The sequence below is a fragment of the Cebus imitator genome, unplaced genomic scaffold, assembly GCF_001604975.1.
Source record: "Cebus imitator isolate Cc_AM_T3 unplaced genomic scaffold, Cebus_imitator-1.0 Scaffold20, whole genome shotgun sequence".
In the NCBI taxonomy this organism is placed as follows: Eukaryota; Metazoa; Chordata; class Mammalia; order Primates; family Cebidae; genus Cebus; species Cebus imitator.
Window position 1 is genome coordinate 10,947,603 of NW_016107335.1, and position 18,593 is coordinate 10,966,195.

Here is an 18,593-nt window from a genome sequence, read left to right on the forward strand (position 1 = left end):
GCACAGCTTGACCCCAAAGCTCCCTCTTCTAGCAGTTCACCTACCCAATCTCCTTTCCCATTGCTCCTTTGGGTCTGTCTCAGGGAGAGGGAGAATGGGCCAGTAATTCTTAGAGTCCTCTCCTGATCAGTATTCTTTGACCCTTGGTGACCTTCCTTGAGCACAGGGTTCCACGTCTTCCAAAACTAATTTTTTCTTTTCTCAGGACCCACACTAGCACCCATGGATCTCCCTGGCAGACTGTTGAGAGGGTATGGCTGGTGCCCTGTGAGGACTGAGGGAACCTGGCTCTATTCACCTCTGAACCCCCCTGAGGTCCTTTTTCTTTTTCCTGACAGAGAAAAGGGGACTGAAATATTCAGAGCTTCTGCAGTGATTCCCAGCAAGGACAAAGCCGCCTTCTTCCTGAGTTACGAGGAGCTTCTGCAGAGGCGCCTGGGCAAGTACGAGCACAGCATCAGCGTGAGGCCCCAGCAGCTGGCCGGGAGGCTGAGCGTGGACGTGAACATCCTGGAGAGCACGGGCATTGCATCCCTGGAGGTGCTGCCACTTCACAACAGCAGGCACAGGGGCAGCGGGCGCGGGGAAGGTGAGTCCTGCGTGCTGGGTCCACTCAGATCTGCAGCCAGCTGGTACTTGGCTTCAGAGAAATCTACAAGAGATGGCACCCCTTCCCTTCAGCAAAGCCTTTGTGTCTTTGTAGGAATTGGAATAAGAGCAATGAAGCTAAGGCAGCACCCTGTACATACATATATATCTTAAAGTCAAGCTCTACTAGAAGATTTAAAAATTTATTAATTATTGACACAGTAATACCACTTCTGGAAATCTATCCTAGGTAAAACATCTAAAATATTGGGAATGTCATATGCACAAGCTTGTTTGATAATATTTGTGGTAGCAAAAACATTTTATCAGCCTAAAGATTCAACTATATGGAAGAGATTAGTAAATTACAATTATAAGACAATTCAGTATGGGGCAGGGAAGAAAAGGCAAATCGTACATGCACTACAATGTTAAATATGAAGCTGACAAAATACTAGAAAGCTATAGAAAATAATCATTTTGTATTGAGGGCATGAGATTATAGGGCCATTTTCTAAAGTATGTTTCTTAACATTCAGCAGTATGTTATAGTCTTTCTAAATATAAATAATGAAAAATAGTATAGATGGAAGATAGAGGCATCTTGATTCATTAACAGAATCATTCAGTTTAGGTTTTTCTCAAATTCTGATTTTTAAAATAGCTCTTCATTTATTGAAATGAAAAATAATCTAGTTTTAATCACCTTATTTTTTTCCTTTTCTTGGGAGGGGGGTTTCTGGTTTTCACAAAACCTAAGAGAGTAACTTTAGTTACTATATTAATTTCAACTAATAGTATTTATTAAACATGTACTTGTGTTGGGCTGTATGCTTAATATGCCGGTAAGCCTGGTCAGCATTGAATCAGATGAGACAGGTATGTTCAAAAACTGCACCAGGATTGGAATGTCAAGATTTCAGAGAATTGTGACATTGAGGGTGGAGAAATGGTAAATGATGAGCAGAGAATGTGCAGAATCTGTATTCAGTGCCTGCGGCTGCCTGATCATAAAGTGGCCCAGGAAGGCTTCTTGGACCAGGGTACTTAGGGATGAGGTTGGCAGGAGAGGGGAGAGAGATGCCTCGACAAGTGGAATCAGAATGTTGGTATTTAACATAATGCAAAAACAGCCCAGGCCTAGAGCTGGTCTGTGGAAGGGCAAGCAGTGCGGAAAATACGCTTTCTCTCCCAGCATGCAGTTGAGTTAATGACTTCGTGAGAGGTTGTTCGCTCTCACAGATTGAGCACTTCCTGGCTCTGCCAGAGACCCAGGTCCTTTGTTATGTGTTGGGCTCAAGTCTTTTGTTCTGCGTTGACTCCAAACAATGAGCTTGACATTCTTAATCCAGATCTAGCTGGTATCTAGAAAAAGCAAAAATATTGTCAAATCACCTGGCATTTAGAAATGGCATGAGATCCAATACTCCATTCTTAGGTCATGCAGGTGGTAGTTATATGGTTAATGGATTTAGTTCAGTTGTGAATTGGAACCTTGTAGAAAATGCAAGGCTGTAAGACTCAGCTTGTGTAAGACATCTGGGAAACAGGGTTAATAACTAGCTCATCGGTCACTGTGAAGTGCTTATGTATGTAAAGGCTGGCCCCAGAGTGAGAGCTTAAAAACTAAGTATTCTTGGGAGGCTGAGGAGAATCACTTGAACCCCGGAGGCAGAGGTTGCAGTGAACCGAGATTGCACCACTGCACTCCAGCCTGGCGACAGAGCGAGACTCCTTCTAAAAAAATAAAATTAAATTAAGTATTCTTACTAGCATCACATTATATTTACTTCTTTGAAAGCAGGTCTGTGTCTGATTAACCTGTGTCTCCTTAGTACTTAACACAATGCCTGTTAAATGGCAGGTAGCTAATTGAGTGTCTTCAAACTACAGAAGTAAAGCAGGCCAGGGATGGTGGCTAACACCTGTAATCCCAGCACTTTGGGAGGCCCAAGGTGGGAGGATCACTGGAGCTCAGGAGTTCGAGACCAGCCTGCGAAACATAGTAAGATCTTATCTGTATGAAAGAAAAAAAATTAAAAAGAAAAGCAAACATGAATAACAAAGAATGTTTTAAAATTTCGTTTCTGTCTAACTGTACCTTGGAAGAAAATTTTCTCATGTGCAACTGTGGGAAGGAAGTATCTTTTCAGGGGAAGAGTTGGCAGGATCTCATAAGGAGGGTGGAGTATCTGAGAAGCGTGTCTGGGGTGAGAGCAGTGTTCAGTAGCTGTGTCAGCAGAAGGTTCAGAGGGGCTCCTGCTGCAGTAAGGAAATATGTGTTTTGCCTAATTTCAGAACCATGCTGACTCTTCAGAGATGTGTACATGTCGTGGGGTGTGTATGTGTTTTGTTTGGAGGGAGTATGAATTATGACTGTTAGCTAAAAACGTTGCTTACTGTTTATATTCAGGGCCTGTTAGTATCTCAGAGGAATTTTTCCAAATGTTTGATCTCTTGGGATCTGTTTGTTTTTAAGGAAATTGTTTTCCTTGCTCCTTGTACCAAAGGACATCCAGAACACGAAGTTTTACAAGCATGTCCCAGAGCCAGGTGCAGTGGAGGAACTGGCTTTTTGCCGTTCCCCTCACCCGTCTTTCAAACCTCAGTGGTCATTGTGTCTGCAAAATGGCAGCCTTAGCAGCTTGAAGCACAGGGTGCTGTGATTTTGTTTGGACACTGCTGCATGTTTCTAGAAGAAATCCAGGCTAGAGATCAAACTGGAATTGGGCTCACACCAGAACTATGATTGTGTGAATGAGGCCCAAGCCAGTACATTCCACAGATAGATCTGGCTGGGTTAAGAAATCTAACTTCTGGAATTTGTCTAAGTAAATCTCTCACCATGGACCCATTTTCATCTTCAGAGATGCAATTCTAGATAAGGGTAACTACTGTCTGCTAGATACTAGACTAACCACTTGCAGAGAGTATGATCTCATTTAATTTTATAACAACCCTCTTAGCTTGCATTTTTCAATCCTCATTTTAATTATGAAGAAGCTAAGAAAACTTACTTACTGAAACAAAATAAAATACATTTTAAATAGGGTCTAAAGTTCTATTCAAGGGCTTGTAAATATGAGACCTTGTCCATATGACTGAACCATGACTTTCAGAGGTTCAGTCATATGGACAATGTCTCATATTTAATTACGGATAGAAATAGAATTTAAGCATAGATCTATTTGATTCCAAGTTATACATTAACCACTGCACCATCCACCTCCTCATTAAATAGACTGTACATTACCGGGGGTGGACTCCAGATTCCAACTCTGTTCCTGAACACAAAAATAAAAAGAAAGACTGAGAGCAATATAATCTACATTTGCCTCAGTTTACTTTTCTGGTGCATCAGGACTGAACCCACATCAGTTAAATTATAAATTAATGGGATTTTTCCCTGTGTAAAAGGCAATCCTGTGAGAAGTATTTTGGAAGCTGAAGCATTATAATTTCTGTTTATTAAAATAATTAACACAGGTATGTGGTTAAAAATCTCAAGCATTACAAATTGGTATACAGTGAAATACAAGATCCCCTCTCTCTTCTGTCTCTCTATTCTCCACTTCCCCAGTTCTTACCCTCTACAATATTATCATGGTTTATGAGCTCAGTGGAACAGAGTATTTGAAATGAACACTTTCCTGGAACGTCCCTGGGATGTGTGATTTCTGAAGGTATATTCTGACTGATATTTCAAGACAGACATTCCTCCTGTGTGCTTGCTTTAAGGCTGGTTACTCTACTCTCTGTTAGACTCATGAACTTCCTGCTGTCTCACTTATGGCACCTAAATTACTACCCTTGCCATGATTCTAAAATATTTTTGGCAGAATATTTTCATTTATGACAAGATTCCGATGACTAGGGGTAAAATAAAATGAGATAAATCAAGTGAGAAAAGGGATACCTTACTTATTTTATTTTCCCTGTGGTTTTACATCAACGACTCTATCCTGACTATATTCTCTAGTAACCTAGAGGGGTTTAAAAAGAATTCCAGACAAGCTACCCTAGACAGGTCCTACCCTATCTAGACAAGTGAATTGGAATGTATTAGAGTGGGTCTAGGAAGCTGTACTTTTCAGTGTGATATTCTATAAATGTATGTTAAAAACTTTGAAATCTATGATTAAAAATTTTAATTATTTGTAAAGTTAAGAATGATGCTATTTTTTCTGCCACTCAACAGGTGTGACTTTTACGGTTTATCCTTTCTATTCCTTATCTTTAAAAAAGTTTTATGGCCGTTTAATTTATATACCATAACATTTACTCATTTTAAGTGTACAATTCAATGATTTTTAGTACATTGGCAGAGTTGTGCAGACATCATCATGGTCCAATTTTAGAACACTTGTAACACCCAGAAAAGATCCTTGTACCCATCTGCAGTCACATCCTGTTCCTACCCCAGCCCCAGGCAACCACTAATCCACTCTCTATTCCTGTAGACTTCAAACAGCTATTTTTTTTTTTTTGAGTTTAAATGCATTTTATTTTTAGACTAACAGCTATTTTTTAAAAAGCACTGTAGGTAATTCAGATGCTCAGTAAATGTTGATATCTATTCCCTCAGATTTTCCAGCTGACCTTAGGAATATTAATTATGTCAAAATCTTGGCCTACAGAAGCAGCTTTTAAATTAAACAAGATTGGGCTGGGTGCAGTGGCTCTCACCTGTAATCCAAGCACTTTGGAAGGCCAAGGTGGGCAGATCACCTGAGGTCAGGAGTCTGAGACCAGACTGGCCAACATGGTAAAACCCCAATACTAAAAAAAGAAAAAATTACAAAAATTAGCTGGGCAAGGTGGCACACGCCTGTAATCCCAAATGCTTGGGAAGCTGAGGCAAGAGAATCACTTGAACCCAGGAGGCAGTGGCTACAGTGAGCCGAGATCCCACCATTGTACTCCAGCCAGGGTGAGAGGGTCAGACTTGGTCTCAAAAAAAAAAAAAAAAAGAAAAATTAAACAAGATTGTTTCTCAATTTCATGGGGCCCTAGATTAGTCTGACTTCAGATCCTATTTAAAATATATTTTATTTTCTTTCTCTTTTCCACCAGCAAGTTTCCACTCTCAGATACAGGCCAATGTAGAGCTATGTGGTTGGTGGAAACAGCCCCTTCCCCTCTCCTGCTTCTGCTCTTCCATATGGAAACCTGAGATGGAAAAATCCCAGCAGGCAAGCTCAGTGCGCCGGTGCAGTCTTTGTAATACAGTCTTAAGCTTATTAAACTAGGTATCATCTTATTTTGGGTGTCAAAAAAGAGCTTCTTAAATGTACTTGAGGGCACAGTGGCTCACGCCTATAATCCTAGCATTTTGGGAGGCCAAGGTGGGCAGATCACCTGAGGTCAGGAGATCAAGACCATCCTGGCCAGCATGCTGAAACCCCGTCTCTACTAAAATACAAAAAAGTAGCCCGGTTTGGTGGTGCTTGCCTGTAGTCCTAGCTACATGGGGGGCGGAGGCAGGGGAATCGCTTGAACCTGGGAGGTGGAAGTTGCAGTGAGCTAATATCGCACCACTGCACTCCAGCCTGGTGACAGAGTGAGACATTGTCTCAAAAAAAAAAAAAAAAAAGAGTACTTGATTCCCTCTCTAGCTTCTTGGACTTGTGGGAATTGCCCCTCCCGCAGCCCTCCCACTCCAACCCCACCCCACGTTGAAAGAAGAGGCTCCAAGTCTGGCTTAGTGTCAGCCTTCATTCCCGTGGTTTGACAGCTCCATTGCCAATCTCAGTGGTTCCCAGACTTTGCCGCCCATTGGAGTCCTCAGGGAGCTTTTATAAATCTATAGCTCAAGCCTTACCCATGCCAATGAAATCAAATAGCTGCGGATGGAAACTAGGTGTCAGTATTTTTATTAAAAATATCCCTGTATAATTGCAATGGGTAATACAGTTTGGGGTTTAGACTGTGATGTCCTATTTTCGAGCAATATTTGACTTTTGTTCCTACCCCTTTGTTTCCTAAACTCTTTTTTTTTTTTTTTTCTGGGCTGCTGACTTCATTTCTAAGCCACCACCTGAGGTTCCTGGGTAACTTCAATTCCTCATGTCTGTCAAAACTGAGGGACTTATGAGAGCTTACGGGGAACCTAACATTAAAAGGAAATCTTAACTCTAGGAATGGGGAGACCTTTGTAACTGTTTTCATCTTCTCCTGCCATCTGGTTCGTTACCGAGAAGTGTTTTGTACTTAAGAACATGGAAAAAAGAGGTAGAATATCAGGTTGTGCTCTTAAAAAATACATTCTACAAAGACAACGTACAGGATAGGAGAAAGTGTTTGCAAATCATATATTTGACAGGAGTCAAGTGTCCAGAAGATACAAAGAATCCTTACAACTCAACCACGAAGGGATAGACAACCCAATTAAAATGTGAGTGAAGGACTTGAACATTCTTCCAGAGAAGACATACAAATGGCCAAAAGCATCAGAAAACGTTCTTGACATGATTAGTCATTAGGAATGCAAATCAAAACCAATTCACACACATTAGGATGACTATAATAAAACAAAGGAAAGTTACAAGCACTAGGAAGATGTGGAGAGATTGGGACCCTCCTCCGTTGCTGGTAGGAATGTAAAATGGAGTGGCAAAACATTTCAAGGGTCCTCAGAAAGTTAAACTGAGCAAGTTCAAAGATCTAGCAAAACTCAAGATCTGGCAAAATTTGCCAAAGTAAGCCAAGAAAGTGCTGAAAACCTAACAGCACTGTCACAACCAAGTTATTTCCTCCTCAGTTCCTTGAACAAACACTAAACACACATTCTATGCCAGGTATATTTTAAATTGTACACTTAAAATGAGTAAAGGCTATGGTGTGTCAACTAAACTTCCATAAAACTTTTTGAAAAAGCAAGGAATAGAAAGGATAAACCATGTAAGTCATACGACCACACCTGTTGAGTGGCAGAAAAAATAGCATTATTCTTAACTTTATAAATAACTAAAATTTGTTAAAATTACTTATAGATTTTTAAGTTTTTAATACACATTTATAGAATATCACATCCAAAAGTACAGCTCCCTAGCCCCACCCTAATATATGCAAATTTACTTGTCTAGGGTAGGGTAGGACTTGTCTAGGGTAGGTTGTCCAGAATTCTTTCTAAACCCCTCTGTGTTAGTAGAGAGTATTGTCAGGATTGAGAGCCATTGATGTGAAGATTGAGCAAGTCCTTTAGGTATATATTCAAAGTAACTGAAGCAGGTACTTAAATACTTGTGCAGGAATGTCTACTGTAGCAGTATTGACTGTAGCCCCAATGTGGAAATAATACAAATGCTCCTGAACAGGTGAATGGATGAACAAAGTGTGGTATATCCATACAAGGGAATATTATCCAGGCATGAAAAGGAACAAAACACGGATACATGCCACAATACGGACACATGCTACAGCATGAGTACATGCTACAACATGGATACATATCACAAATTCCCCTGAACAGGTGAATGGATAAACAAAATGTGGTATATGCATACAAGGGAATATTATCCAGGCATGAAAAGGAATGAAACATGGATACATGCTACAAAAAGGACACATGCTACAACATGGATGCATATTACAATGCAGACACATGCTACAACATGGGCACATGTTATAACATGAACACATGCTACAACATGGACACATGCTACAACATGAGCACACACTATAACACGAACACATGCTACAACATGGATACATGCCACAACATGGACACATGCTACAACATGAATACATGCTGTAACATGAACACATGCTACACTGTGGATACATGCCACAACATGGACACATGCTACAACATGAACATATGCTATAACAACACATGCTACAACGTGGACACATGCCACAACGTGGACACATGCCACAATGCAAACACATGCTATGTGGATATGTGCTAATGCTACAACATGGACACATGCTACAACATGGATACATGGCACAACATAAACACATGCCACAATGCAGTTACATGCCATAACACAGATACATGCTACACATGGATACTTGCTATAATACGGACATATGCTACAGCACAGATACATGCCACAACACGAATACATGCTACAACATGAAGGAGCCTCGAAAACATTACCCTAAGTGAAAGAAGCCAAACGGAAGAGGTCACATGTGTATGACTCCATTTAGTTGAAATGTCCGAACACACAAATCCATAGAGACAGAAAGTAGGTGGCGGTTGCCTAGGGCTGGGGGGAGGGAGGAGTGGAAAGTGGCTGCTTGATGGTTGCAGAGTTTCCTTGGGGTGATGAAGACGTTTTTTGATAGAGGTGCTGGTTGTGCAACATTGTGAATGTACTAAATTTGTTTGTACACTTTAAAATGGTTAATTTTGGCCAGGCGCAGTGGCTCACACCTATAATCCTAGCACTTTGGGAGGCCAAGGTGGGTAGATCACTTGACACCAGGAGTTCGAGACCAGCCTGGCTAACATGGGGAAACCCCCTTTCTACTAAAAATACAAAAATGAGCCGGGTGTGGTGGCGAGCGCCTGTAGTCCCAGCTACCTGGGAGGCTGAGGCAGGAGAATCACTTGAATCTGGGAGGTGGAGACTGCAGGGAGCTGAGGTGGCACCACTGCACTCCAGCGTGGGCGACAGAGCAGCGAGACTGTCTTAAAAAAAAAAAAAAAGGTTAATTTCATATTCTGCGAGTTTCACCTTGATTTTTGTTAAAAATGAAAAAAATTACATTCTAGATTGTTAGAATCCCACTCCCTTCACATGCCCTGGAAGCAAGTTCACTGTGTTCTCTGGCAGTGATCTGTGAGTCCTTTACTTGTGTGGGAAGGCAAATAACAGGACTGGGTGTCACCCAGTTTATGGCTTGCTTGTTAATCATAGCACACCTATGTAAGTGTCCAATAAAATTTCAACCTTCAAATAATCCTGAGAACTAAGGAAACGTCATTGGAAAGAAGAGAACCACTGGAAATACAGCTTTTAGGACCTTTTATTTTGGAAGACCAGGTGGCTGACACTACAGCTGTCTTTGAGGAGAGGGTACTGACCAGCCACACATCCTGCCTTGACCAGAGACTAGCACAGTGTCTCGATTTCAGTGGATGCCCAAGAAGGGGTTGAATTGAATCTGTTTAATTTTTTTTTAACTTTATATTCTTCCTTTTTTCTTTTTTTTTTTTTTTTGCCTTTAAGTTCTGGGATACATGTGCAGAACGTGCAGGTTTGTTACGTAGGTATATGTGTGCCATGGTGTTTTGTTGCATGCATCAACCCATCATCTGGGTTTTAAGCTCCTCATGCATTAGCTGTTTGTCCTAATGTTCTTCCTCCCATTGTCCCTCACTCCCTGTTTTAAAAATTTTTATGATGTTTCACTTTGTTCTATAAACATCATGATCCTGCCTTTGCAGTGAAGGTTTAGGGTTGTGTTCTTAGGCACTGGCATAGAATGGGTGCTCAGTAAGTGTTCTTTCAAGGAACTGAGAGGGAAATAAGTGTTGGCTATGGCAGTGCTAGTAGGTTTTCAGCACTTTCTTGGCTTAAGTTGGTAAATGTTGCCAGATCTTGGGTCTAGCACTTATGCTGTTATGAGACAGAATTAATAACTAACGTTGGTTCCAGAAGATTTAGGTTACAGAAAATCTAGATAAATCCCCCTTAGCTAGGGTTTCTAGATGAAATATAAGATGCCCAGTTTCATTTGAATTCAGAGAAGCAATATATCCTGTACAATATTTAGGACATGGTGGTACTAATAAATTATTCATTGTTTATCAGAAATTCAAATGTAACAAGCATTCTGTATTGTAATTTGCTAAATCGGGCAACTCTGCCTATTAAAGGCTGCATTGTGACTGGCTGTGAAGCCCCCAGCTCCTGGGTCCCGGCCTGGGTCCAGTCTCCGCTCTGCAGCTGGAAGGGCAGGACCCTGTTTGGCCTCTGTGAAATCTCTGTACCTTTGCCAGGAAACAATCTGGTTGTTATGTGAGGGTTTCCAGCATTGTTCACACAAATTATTCAGGTATGAATCATTTGGCCCCATAGTTGGTTTTGTTTTGATTTTTAATGCCAATGTGAAAAACCATGTTATCTTGTTTGTTTTGACATCAGCTGTGGTTCGGTCAACCCAAGAGCATGGCACAGAGGTTTTGGCTTTTCTCTCTGGCCCAATACTGGTGAGCCACCTCCTTTTTACTGTGGGGCTTCGCTTTTTTCTCCCTTTTCCCCGTTGCCTTGGTGTGCTGTGGGAGGTGGACGTTGTCAGTGTGTGTGACATGGGTCACCACAGCTGTGGCTGAGCCAGAGGTGGGTCAGAGGATATGATGCTGATCACCAAAAGCATCTGCCACACCCCCTGAACACATCCGGGAAGAGAAACATCAGTTCCCTTGAAGGGCTCCTCTGCCCACCTGCCCTGCTGTGTGCTCATATGTTCGGTCATTTTCATCCTCAATGTTTGGCAAGCTTGAAGTTGAACTCTCACGTTTCTGGCGCTGTGCGAGGTTCCTCAAATCTACAGACGTCTAAGATGTTGTCACTGTCTTTGCAGAACTTAGAGCTGGCAGTTAAAAACATAAAAATGTTGAATTGTGATAAAAAGCACACAACATAAAATTTACCATCTTAACCATTCTTTTCATTTTTTTTGAGACACAGTCTCACTCTGTCAGCCAGGCAAGAGTGCAGTGGTGCAATCTCTGCTCATGGCAACCTCTGCCGTCTGAGTTTCAACAATTCTCCTGCCTTGGCCTCCCCAGTAGCTGGGGTTACAGGCATGTGCCACCAGGACGGGCTAATTTTTGTATTTTTGGTAGAGACAGGGTTTCACCATGTTAGCCAGGCTGGTCTCAAACTCCTGACATCAAGTGATCCTCCTGCCTTGCCCTCCCAAAGTGCTGAGATTACAGGTGTGAGCCACCACGCCTGGCTCATCTTAGTCATTTCTAAGTGCTTGGCAGAGTTGCCTATTCACATTGGTGTATAACCGATCTGCTGAACTTTTTCATCTCCCAAATGAAACTTTGTACCTACTAAACACTGACTCTCCATTTCCCCTTCTGCCTGGTCCCAGATAACCAGGTTCTCCTTTCTGTCTCATCTACAAATTGGACAACTTTACATACCTCGTGTAAGTGGACTCATACAGTATCCGTTCTTTTGTGTCTGGCTTATGTCACCTGACATGACATCCTCAAGGTCTGTCCATGTTGTACCACCTGTCAACATTTCTCTTCTTTTAAAGGCTGAATTATATTGCACTGTATGTCTGCACCACATTTTTTTTATTTATTACCTATCAATGCGCACGAGTTTCCGTCACCTCTTGGATCTTGTGAATAATGCTGGTATTAGCATGGGCGTGCAAATATCTGGAAAAGTCCAGATCCCGCTTTCAGATTTTGGCCATACACCCGGAAGTGGAACTGCTGGGTCCCATGGCAGTGCTATGTTAGTTTTCCTGGGGGCCGCCTCACTGTTTTCCACAGTGGCTGCACCATCCTGCACTCCCACCGATAGTGCCCGAGGGTTCCATTTTCTTCGTATCCTCACCAAACACTCATCACTTCCTGTTTTTCTTTTTTGATAGTAGTCACCCTAATGGGTATGGAGAGTTGGCAGTTTTGAGTAAGAAGAAGAAAAACCTGTAAGATCGAATCTATGGAGTGCCGCTCCAGCTTTCTCAGTTATAGACCCTGCTCTGCCTGTGTGCCACAGAACCCCGTAAAGGAACTTAACAGAAGTCTCTCAGTCTCATATTCCTTTGCTGCTCTACCATTGTTTCTGGTGGGCTTCCATTTGGTTGAGTTTGAAACGCTTGGAGCACGTAGCATTTGAGGTCAACATGATGGCAGAAAGGGATAATGCATATATATATATATGTATGTATGTATAAAATTTTTTCTTTGAGGCAGAGTCTCACTCTGTCACCCAGGCTGGAGTTCAGTGACACAATCTTGGCTCGCTGCAACCTCCGCCTTCTGGGTTCAAGTGATTCTCCTGCCTCAGCCTCCTTAGTATCTGGGACCAGAAGTGTGTGCCACCATGCCGGCTAATTTTTCTACTTTTAGTAGAGATGGGGTTTCACCATGTTGGCCAGGCTGGTGTGTAACTCCTGACCTTAGGTGATCCACCTGCCTCGTCCTCCCAAAGTTCTGGGATTATAGGGGTGAGCCACCGTGCCTGGCCCAATAATGTATATTTTTAAGGGTTAACTTCTACAGTGTGTGGCTGCTGGGTGAGGTAGTTGTACTTTTTTTCATGCATAGTTCTCTCTTGGGAAAATTTTTCAAATATGGCAAACTGAGAGTCAGGAATCTATTCTTTGAGAAAGGAAGAGCATTGACTAAGCAGTGAAGAAAACGGGTTTGCTAAGAAACCTGAGCAAACATCTACTCGACTATAAAATACTAGAGTTGAGTTTGAATTCCTTCAGCTATAAATTCACACTAGTATTCTGCGCTGTGTGTTGCTCTCATATCTATATGATGCTGTTTTCCAAAAGGATTTAAAATATCAAACATTCACCTGGGGGAAGAAAAATCCTTTCCCAAAAGATAACTGTGAATAGTAAGAGACTTATGAAGGTATTTAACCAAATTCGTTCTCGTCTTCATTGCCTCTGTGTTGCCAGGTTTTCTTTGAGTCCTCTGCTGATTTGCTTGAATTTTATCTTCATTGCTCCCCTCATAGGGTAGTGTTCCAATTATTCACGGTATTCTTGACCGCCATATATTTAAGAAATTGCCTCGTTGGATCCCAGGTGAGCAGGGTTCATAAACAAACATAGACAAATTAAGCTTCTTTTTGCAGAGGAAATGAGCAGGCAGTGTGTGTTGGGGAATCCTTTTGTCAAAGCACCAGGTGTTGGCTGCTTTTCTCTGACAGTAGCCAAAGCCAGGCCCTCAGGAAACAGAGGCAGGAAATCTCTCTGCCCATCCACCCAGAGGGTGGCGCTTCCAGCCCATGGCTGTGAGGATGGTGTCCGGCTCCTCAGTGTTTTCCCGTTCAGACATTTTACATAGCGGTTGGCTTCCATTTTCCTCCATGTGATTGTCTAGGAAAAGATTGTTTGTGACGGACACCCCTGTATCAGGACGTCACTAAGCACATACGTTTTGTTCTCTTCAACTCTGATGGACAAGATATAAAGTACTTTGTCATTACCCAATAGGATCAGTCAGAGGAATATTTAATACACGTACAGGCATGGTTCTTAACTTTCTTTAGAGCCCTTGGAGGATGTGGCAAAATCAATGCATCCTTTCTTCAGAAAAACATGAACATTTACACTTAAGTGCAAAATTCTGCATATAATTTTAGGGGACTTTCAGACAGCTACTGACTTCATTGTGCTTTGTAAAGATTATTCTTTACATAAGTATATCGACATGTATAATGTGTATATATACTGAATTCCCTGTTATGAATGTTTATTATGTGTCTGTCCTTTTGAAATATTGCTTATTTGTTTTTATCAAGCTTTCAGTGGTACAGAGAAACCTGCTGTGACAAAACGTGAACTGTGTGTTATCAAAGCACATTGTTTTTCTTTATAAGTTGTCCATCATAATGGACAAAGAGTACAAGAAACTCATTCTGAAGGGGAAGAGGATAGAACTAGTATGTATTTATTAAGCACCTACTGTGTGCCAGGCACCACGCTGGGCACCTTACATGTGAGATTCACTTCATCTCAGCAATGATTCTGATTGTGGAATTGTTCCTGTGTAGCAGATGTGGAACTGAAGCTCAGGAATATTGTCAGTCGTTTTGATTCAGTCACACTCTACAGTCCACTCTCTTTGGTATTCTGTAATTTGCAAAGATAACACAAAGCTCCTTGTCGAAAAATATTGGGCTTTAGAAAAGAAGAGAGCTCCCTGGGAACCCTGGTGACCTGAGAGGCAGGGAAGAGTCAGTGAGTGGAGGAAGAGCGTGAGTAAATTTCCCGAGGGTGGGAGGGGCAGTTGTGTGTCCCTGGGATTGTCTTGCATGGGACTGCCAATGCTTGCATGGAGGCAGGAAGATGGCATTCGAAGACTTGGCCTCCCTCACGTCGGAGCAGCTACTCCAGCTCGCCCTGGGAGTGGGCAAGGAGAGAACACACAGGAGGAAAGGGATGTGGGTTCTCATTAGACAAGTGGATCAGATTCTTCCTCTATTTTCGTCTGCACCAATCTCTTTACTTACAGTCTGCGTTATCCTATGACTCTGAGGACCCTGCGGGTGACACTCATTGTGCTTAGGAAATATCTGCGGTGGTCAGCAGGGTGAGTCCCCCTTCACAGCAAGGGAAATGAAGTTGTATTCCTCTGCTCTGGGATTTTGGTCAGTAACGGTGGAGCAGCCCATATAAACCTACTTAACAGATTTGTTTTTCTCCACTAATAAAAAGATGATTTCTAAAGATGTACCTCTGGAATTGCTCCCAGTAAACTTAAAAAAAAATATGTAGTGGAAAATTTATTGGGTCACATTTACTGATTTATTGTGATTTTTATTGGATGGTAGTTGGTGTCGGTAACCAGGCTCCTTGGTGAGTAACCAAACTGAGGATCAACCCACTCTTTGGGTGTGTAAAATAAGCCCATTTAGATGAATCTCATGAATTTTCATCATGAACTAGTAAAACCAGAGGTCACTAGGAAATCAAAATAAACATACAGTATCCTTCCTCATGGTCGATATCAAAGAGCCTAGTCAAATGAATTATGAAGAGAGAAATTATACTTTTTAATCCCCAGTGCTTTTATTCAGCCATGAATGGCATTAATTCAGGGCACTTGTAAAAAGCATTTTCAAGAGGAGACTGAAAGCAAGACTAAGTAGGTACATGCTGGCAGCATAAAGAGAGTTTAATCTAATTATTGTCGAATCTTAGAGATAACCTAAGTGCTGCCTAATTGCATACAACACATTTTATTGACTCTTTTCTATGTGTAAAGCACACAGACTGTGTGTAAGGCACATGCCTATTTTCTATGGGCAAAAACCAGAATCACCCAGAGGGCCCCTTAACACACAAATGGTGGAGTCCCATCCCCAGAGTTTCTGACTCTGAGTTTCTGGGGTGGGCTTGAGAATTGGCATTTCTAGCAAGTTCCCAGGGTCTGCTGATGGTGCTGGTTCAAGATCGTAGTGAGAACCGCTCTACACCCACGTGGGGTGGGAGGATTATTCCAGGGGTCACTTGAGCCCTTCTAATGGGGTGGGATGTGGAAGCAGCCAATCCCAACAGGACAACTTTCTTAGGGTTCACTGACACGGTGCTGAAAAGTGCTCCCCAGAAACTCTCTCCCTGGTCCAAATCTGCCAGCTGGAAATGTTCTGGACACATCTAATCCTCATTTAATAAATGCCCAGGCACATTCATCCTAAGAAAAAGGGCAGAGAGGGGTCTGTTTGGCAAATGACATTGTTATGTTCCATGCTGGGGAATGGCTGTGTAATCTACTTTGCTAACAACAAATTTAAACTTTAAAAACTAGGGTGTACATACACTATAAAGGGTACAAATCTTATGTATACAGCTTGATAAATTTTTACATATGTATACACCCGTACAACTGCCTTTCACATCAAGACATGGAATATTTTCACCCTTCCTCAAAATTACCCTGTGCTCTTTCTGGTCAGTAGCTGCCCCTCAAAGGCCAGCACTGTTCTTCTCCAGTAGCCATAGATATTTCATGCTTCTCTTGAACTTTATGCAGATGGAAGCAGAGAGAAGATGCCCTTTTGTGTCTGGTATTTTCCCTGAAGACGACTGTGAGATTGAACCATGTTCTAAATAGCAGTATTCTTTTGTTTTTATTGCCTTGTGGTATCCCAAGTTTGACTTGTGTTTATAGTTGTATATTTGATTACTCCTATTTTTTTTTTTTTTTTCGAGATGGAGAGTTTTGCTCTTTTTGCCCAGGCTAGAGTGCAATGGTGCAATCTTAGCTCACTGCAACCTCTGCCTCCCCAGTTCAAGCAATTCTCCTCCCTCAGCCTCCTGAGTAGCTGGGATTACAGATGCCTGCCACCACACCTGATTAATTTTTTGTATTTTTATTAGAGATGAGGTTTCACCATGTTGGTCAGGCTGGTCTTGAACTCCTGACCTCAGGTGATCCACCCACCTTGGCCTCTCAAAGGATGACAGGTGTGAGCCACTGTGCCTGGCCCCTCCTTCTATTTTATATAGTTAAGGCTGGAAATTGTTTGGCTCTGTATCCCCACCCAAATCACATCTAGAGTTGTAATCCCCGTGTGTCAGAGGAGGGGCCTGGTGGGAGGTGATTGGATCACAGAGGTGAATTTCCCCCTTGCTGGTCTCATAATAGTGAGTGAGTTCTCATAGATCTGATGGTTTAAAAGTCTGGCGCTTCCCCCTTCTCTCTCTCTCTCTCTCTCTCCTGCTGCCATGTAAGATGTGCCTGCTTCCCCTTCACCTTCCAAAATGATTGTAAGTTTCCTGAGGCGTCCCCAGCCATGTGGAACTGTGAGCCAATTAAACCTATTTTCTGTATAAATTACCTAGTTTCAGGTACTTCTTTATAGCAGTGTAAAAACAGACGAATATAGTAATGATATAAGCTAGCATGACTGCTGACTGTGAAATGGAATGGTGCTAAGTACACGACGTCACTTGACCTTTTCAACCCTGTGAGGTTGGTACTCTCATTAATCCATTTTACAGATGAGAATACCAAGGCTCAGTAACTTGCTCAAAGCTTCACAGCTAATAAGAATTGAAACCAATATTTAAATGCAGGTCTCTGACCATGATCCTGTGCTCTTAGCTGATATATTATGATGGCTGTCATTCTGGGTGCTTTGACAATGACCATCAGTGAGAGGCTGACCCTGGACAGCATGCAGTTTCCTTTGATTTCAAGGACTTTTCCTTTTTCAGCACCCTCTTCTTTCTCCTGTTTAATGGTTCTAAGGCATCTTCAACCATGCTGGTAGTGACCTGGATTGTGCCGCCTCTCCATGTACTGTCTGGATTTTCCCAGCTCCTTCAGATGAGCAGATCTGTGGATGCATGTTCTCTCTTACATAACTGTCTCCCTACAGGAATAAACTTTTCTCTTTGCTGGCTTTCTGATCACTTCCAAAATCTCTGCCCTTAATAAGTGCAAATAATAGAAGAATCTGTTGTACCTTGTGGTTCCTGTTAAGGTTACACCTAAATTGTCTCTGAAAAAAAAATTATGTGTTTTGTTAAAGGAAATGTTTAAACTTCCTTTGAATTTTGTGTCTAATAAACCCTCAGCAGAAGGAAGTTTATTTTTAAGTACAAATTACTGTGGCCACTTAACGCCTCATTTCCTTTTTTATTCTGCTAATTGGAGATGGGAAATTGCTGGTCAGCCTATTTCGTGCTATCAACTTGAGTACACTTAAAAAGATAATCAGAGGCTTTGCAGCAGTTTTAAGTCTGGCTTTGATTCAGTATCTGGATAAAAGCCTCCACATGCACTTATGATTAAGAATTCTTGTTTATATTTTCATATTCTCCACAGTGCGTGCAGACCTCATCCTTTGGGTTTTATTGCCAAATACATAGATATGGTGTTGTTTGGGTTATAAATGTGAGTCGTTTGCTAAATAATTCTCTGTGTTCTAATAGGAAATGCTGGACAGGAGGAAAAGATAGGATGAAGTGCTTAAACTGTCATCACACCAGGTTTCCATAAATCACGTAACACCCACTTATCTGTTTATCTTTCTGTAATTCTAATTTCTACCCTAAAGTTCATGCTAAAAAGCTTTGAGGTTTTTTTTCTTTTAAATCAGCCATAGGCTGGGCATGGTGGCTCATGCCTGTACTCCTAGAATTTTGAGAGGCTGAGGCAAGGCGGATGGCTTGAGCCAAGGAATTCAAGACTAGCCTGGGCAACATAGCGAGAGACTGTCTCTACAAAAAACAAAAAAATTACCCAGGTATAGTGGTGTGTGCCTGTAGTCCCAGCTAGTCGGGAGGCTGAGGTGAGAGGATCACTTGAGCCCAGGAATTCGAGGCTG

The 18,593-nt window shown here is 41.9% G+C and overlaps 1 protein-coding gene across 2 annotated transcripts in view; it reads left to right on the forward strand.

The window, feature by feature from the left end:
• ITIH5 (inter-alpha-trypsin inhibitor heavy chain 5) overlaps positions 1 to 18,593 on the forward strand; it is a 91,110-nt gene that overhangs the window by 27,203 nt on the left and 45,314 nt on the right. For both annotated transcript variants that reach the window (XM_017521212.2, XM_017521217.2), the window contains exon 5: positions 339 to 589. In XM_017521212.2, the coding sequence (XP_017376701.1) occupies positions 339 to 589 (251 nt within the window). The remainder of the gene's footprint in view (positions 1 to 338; positions 590 to 18,593) is intronic.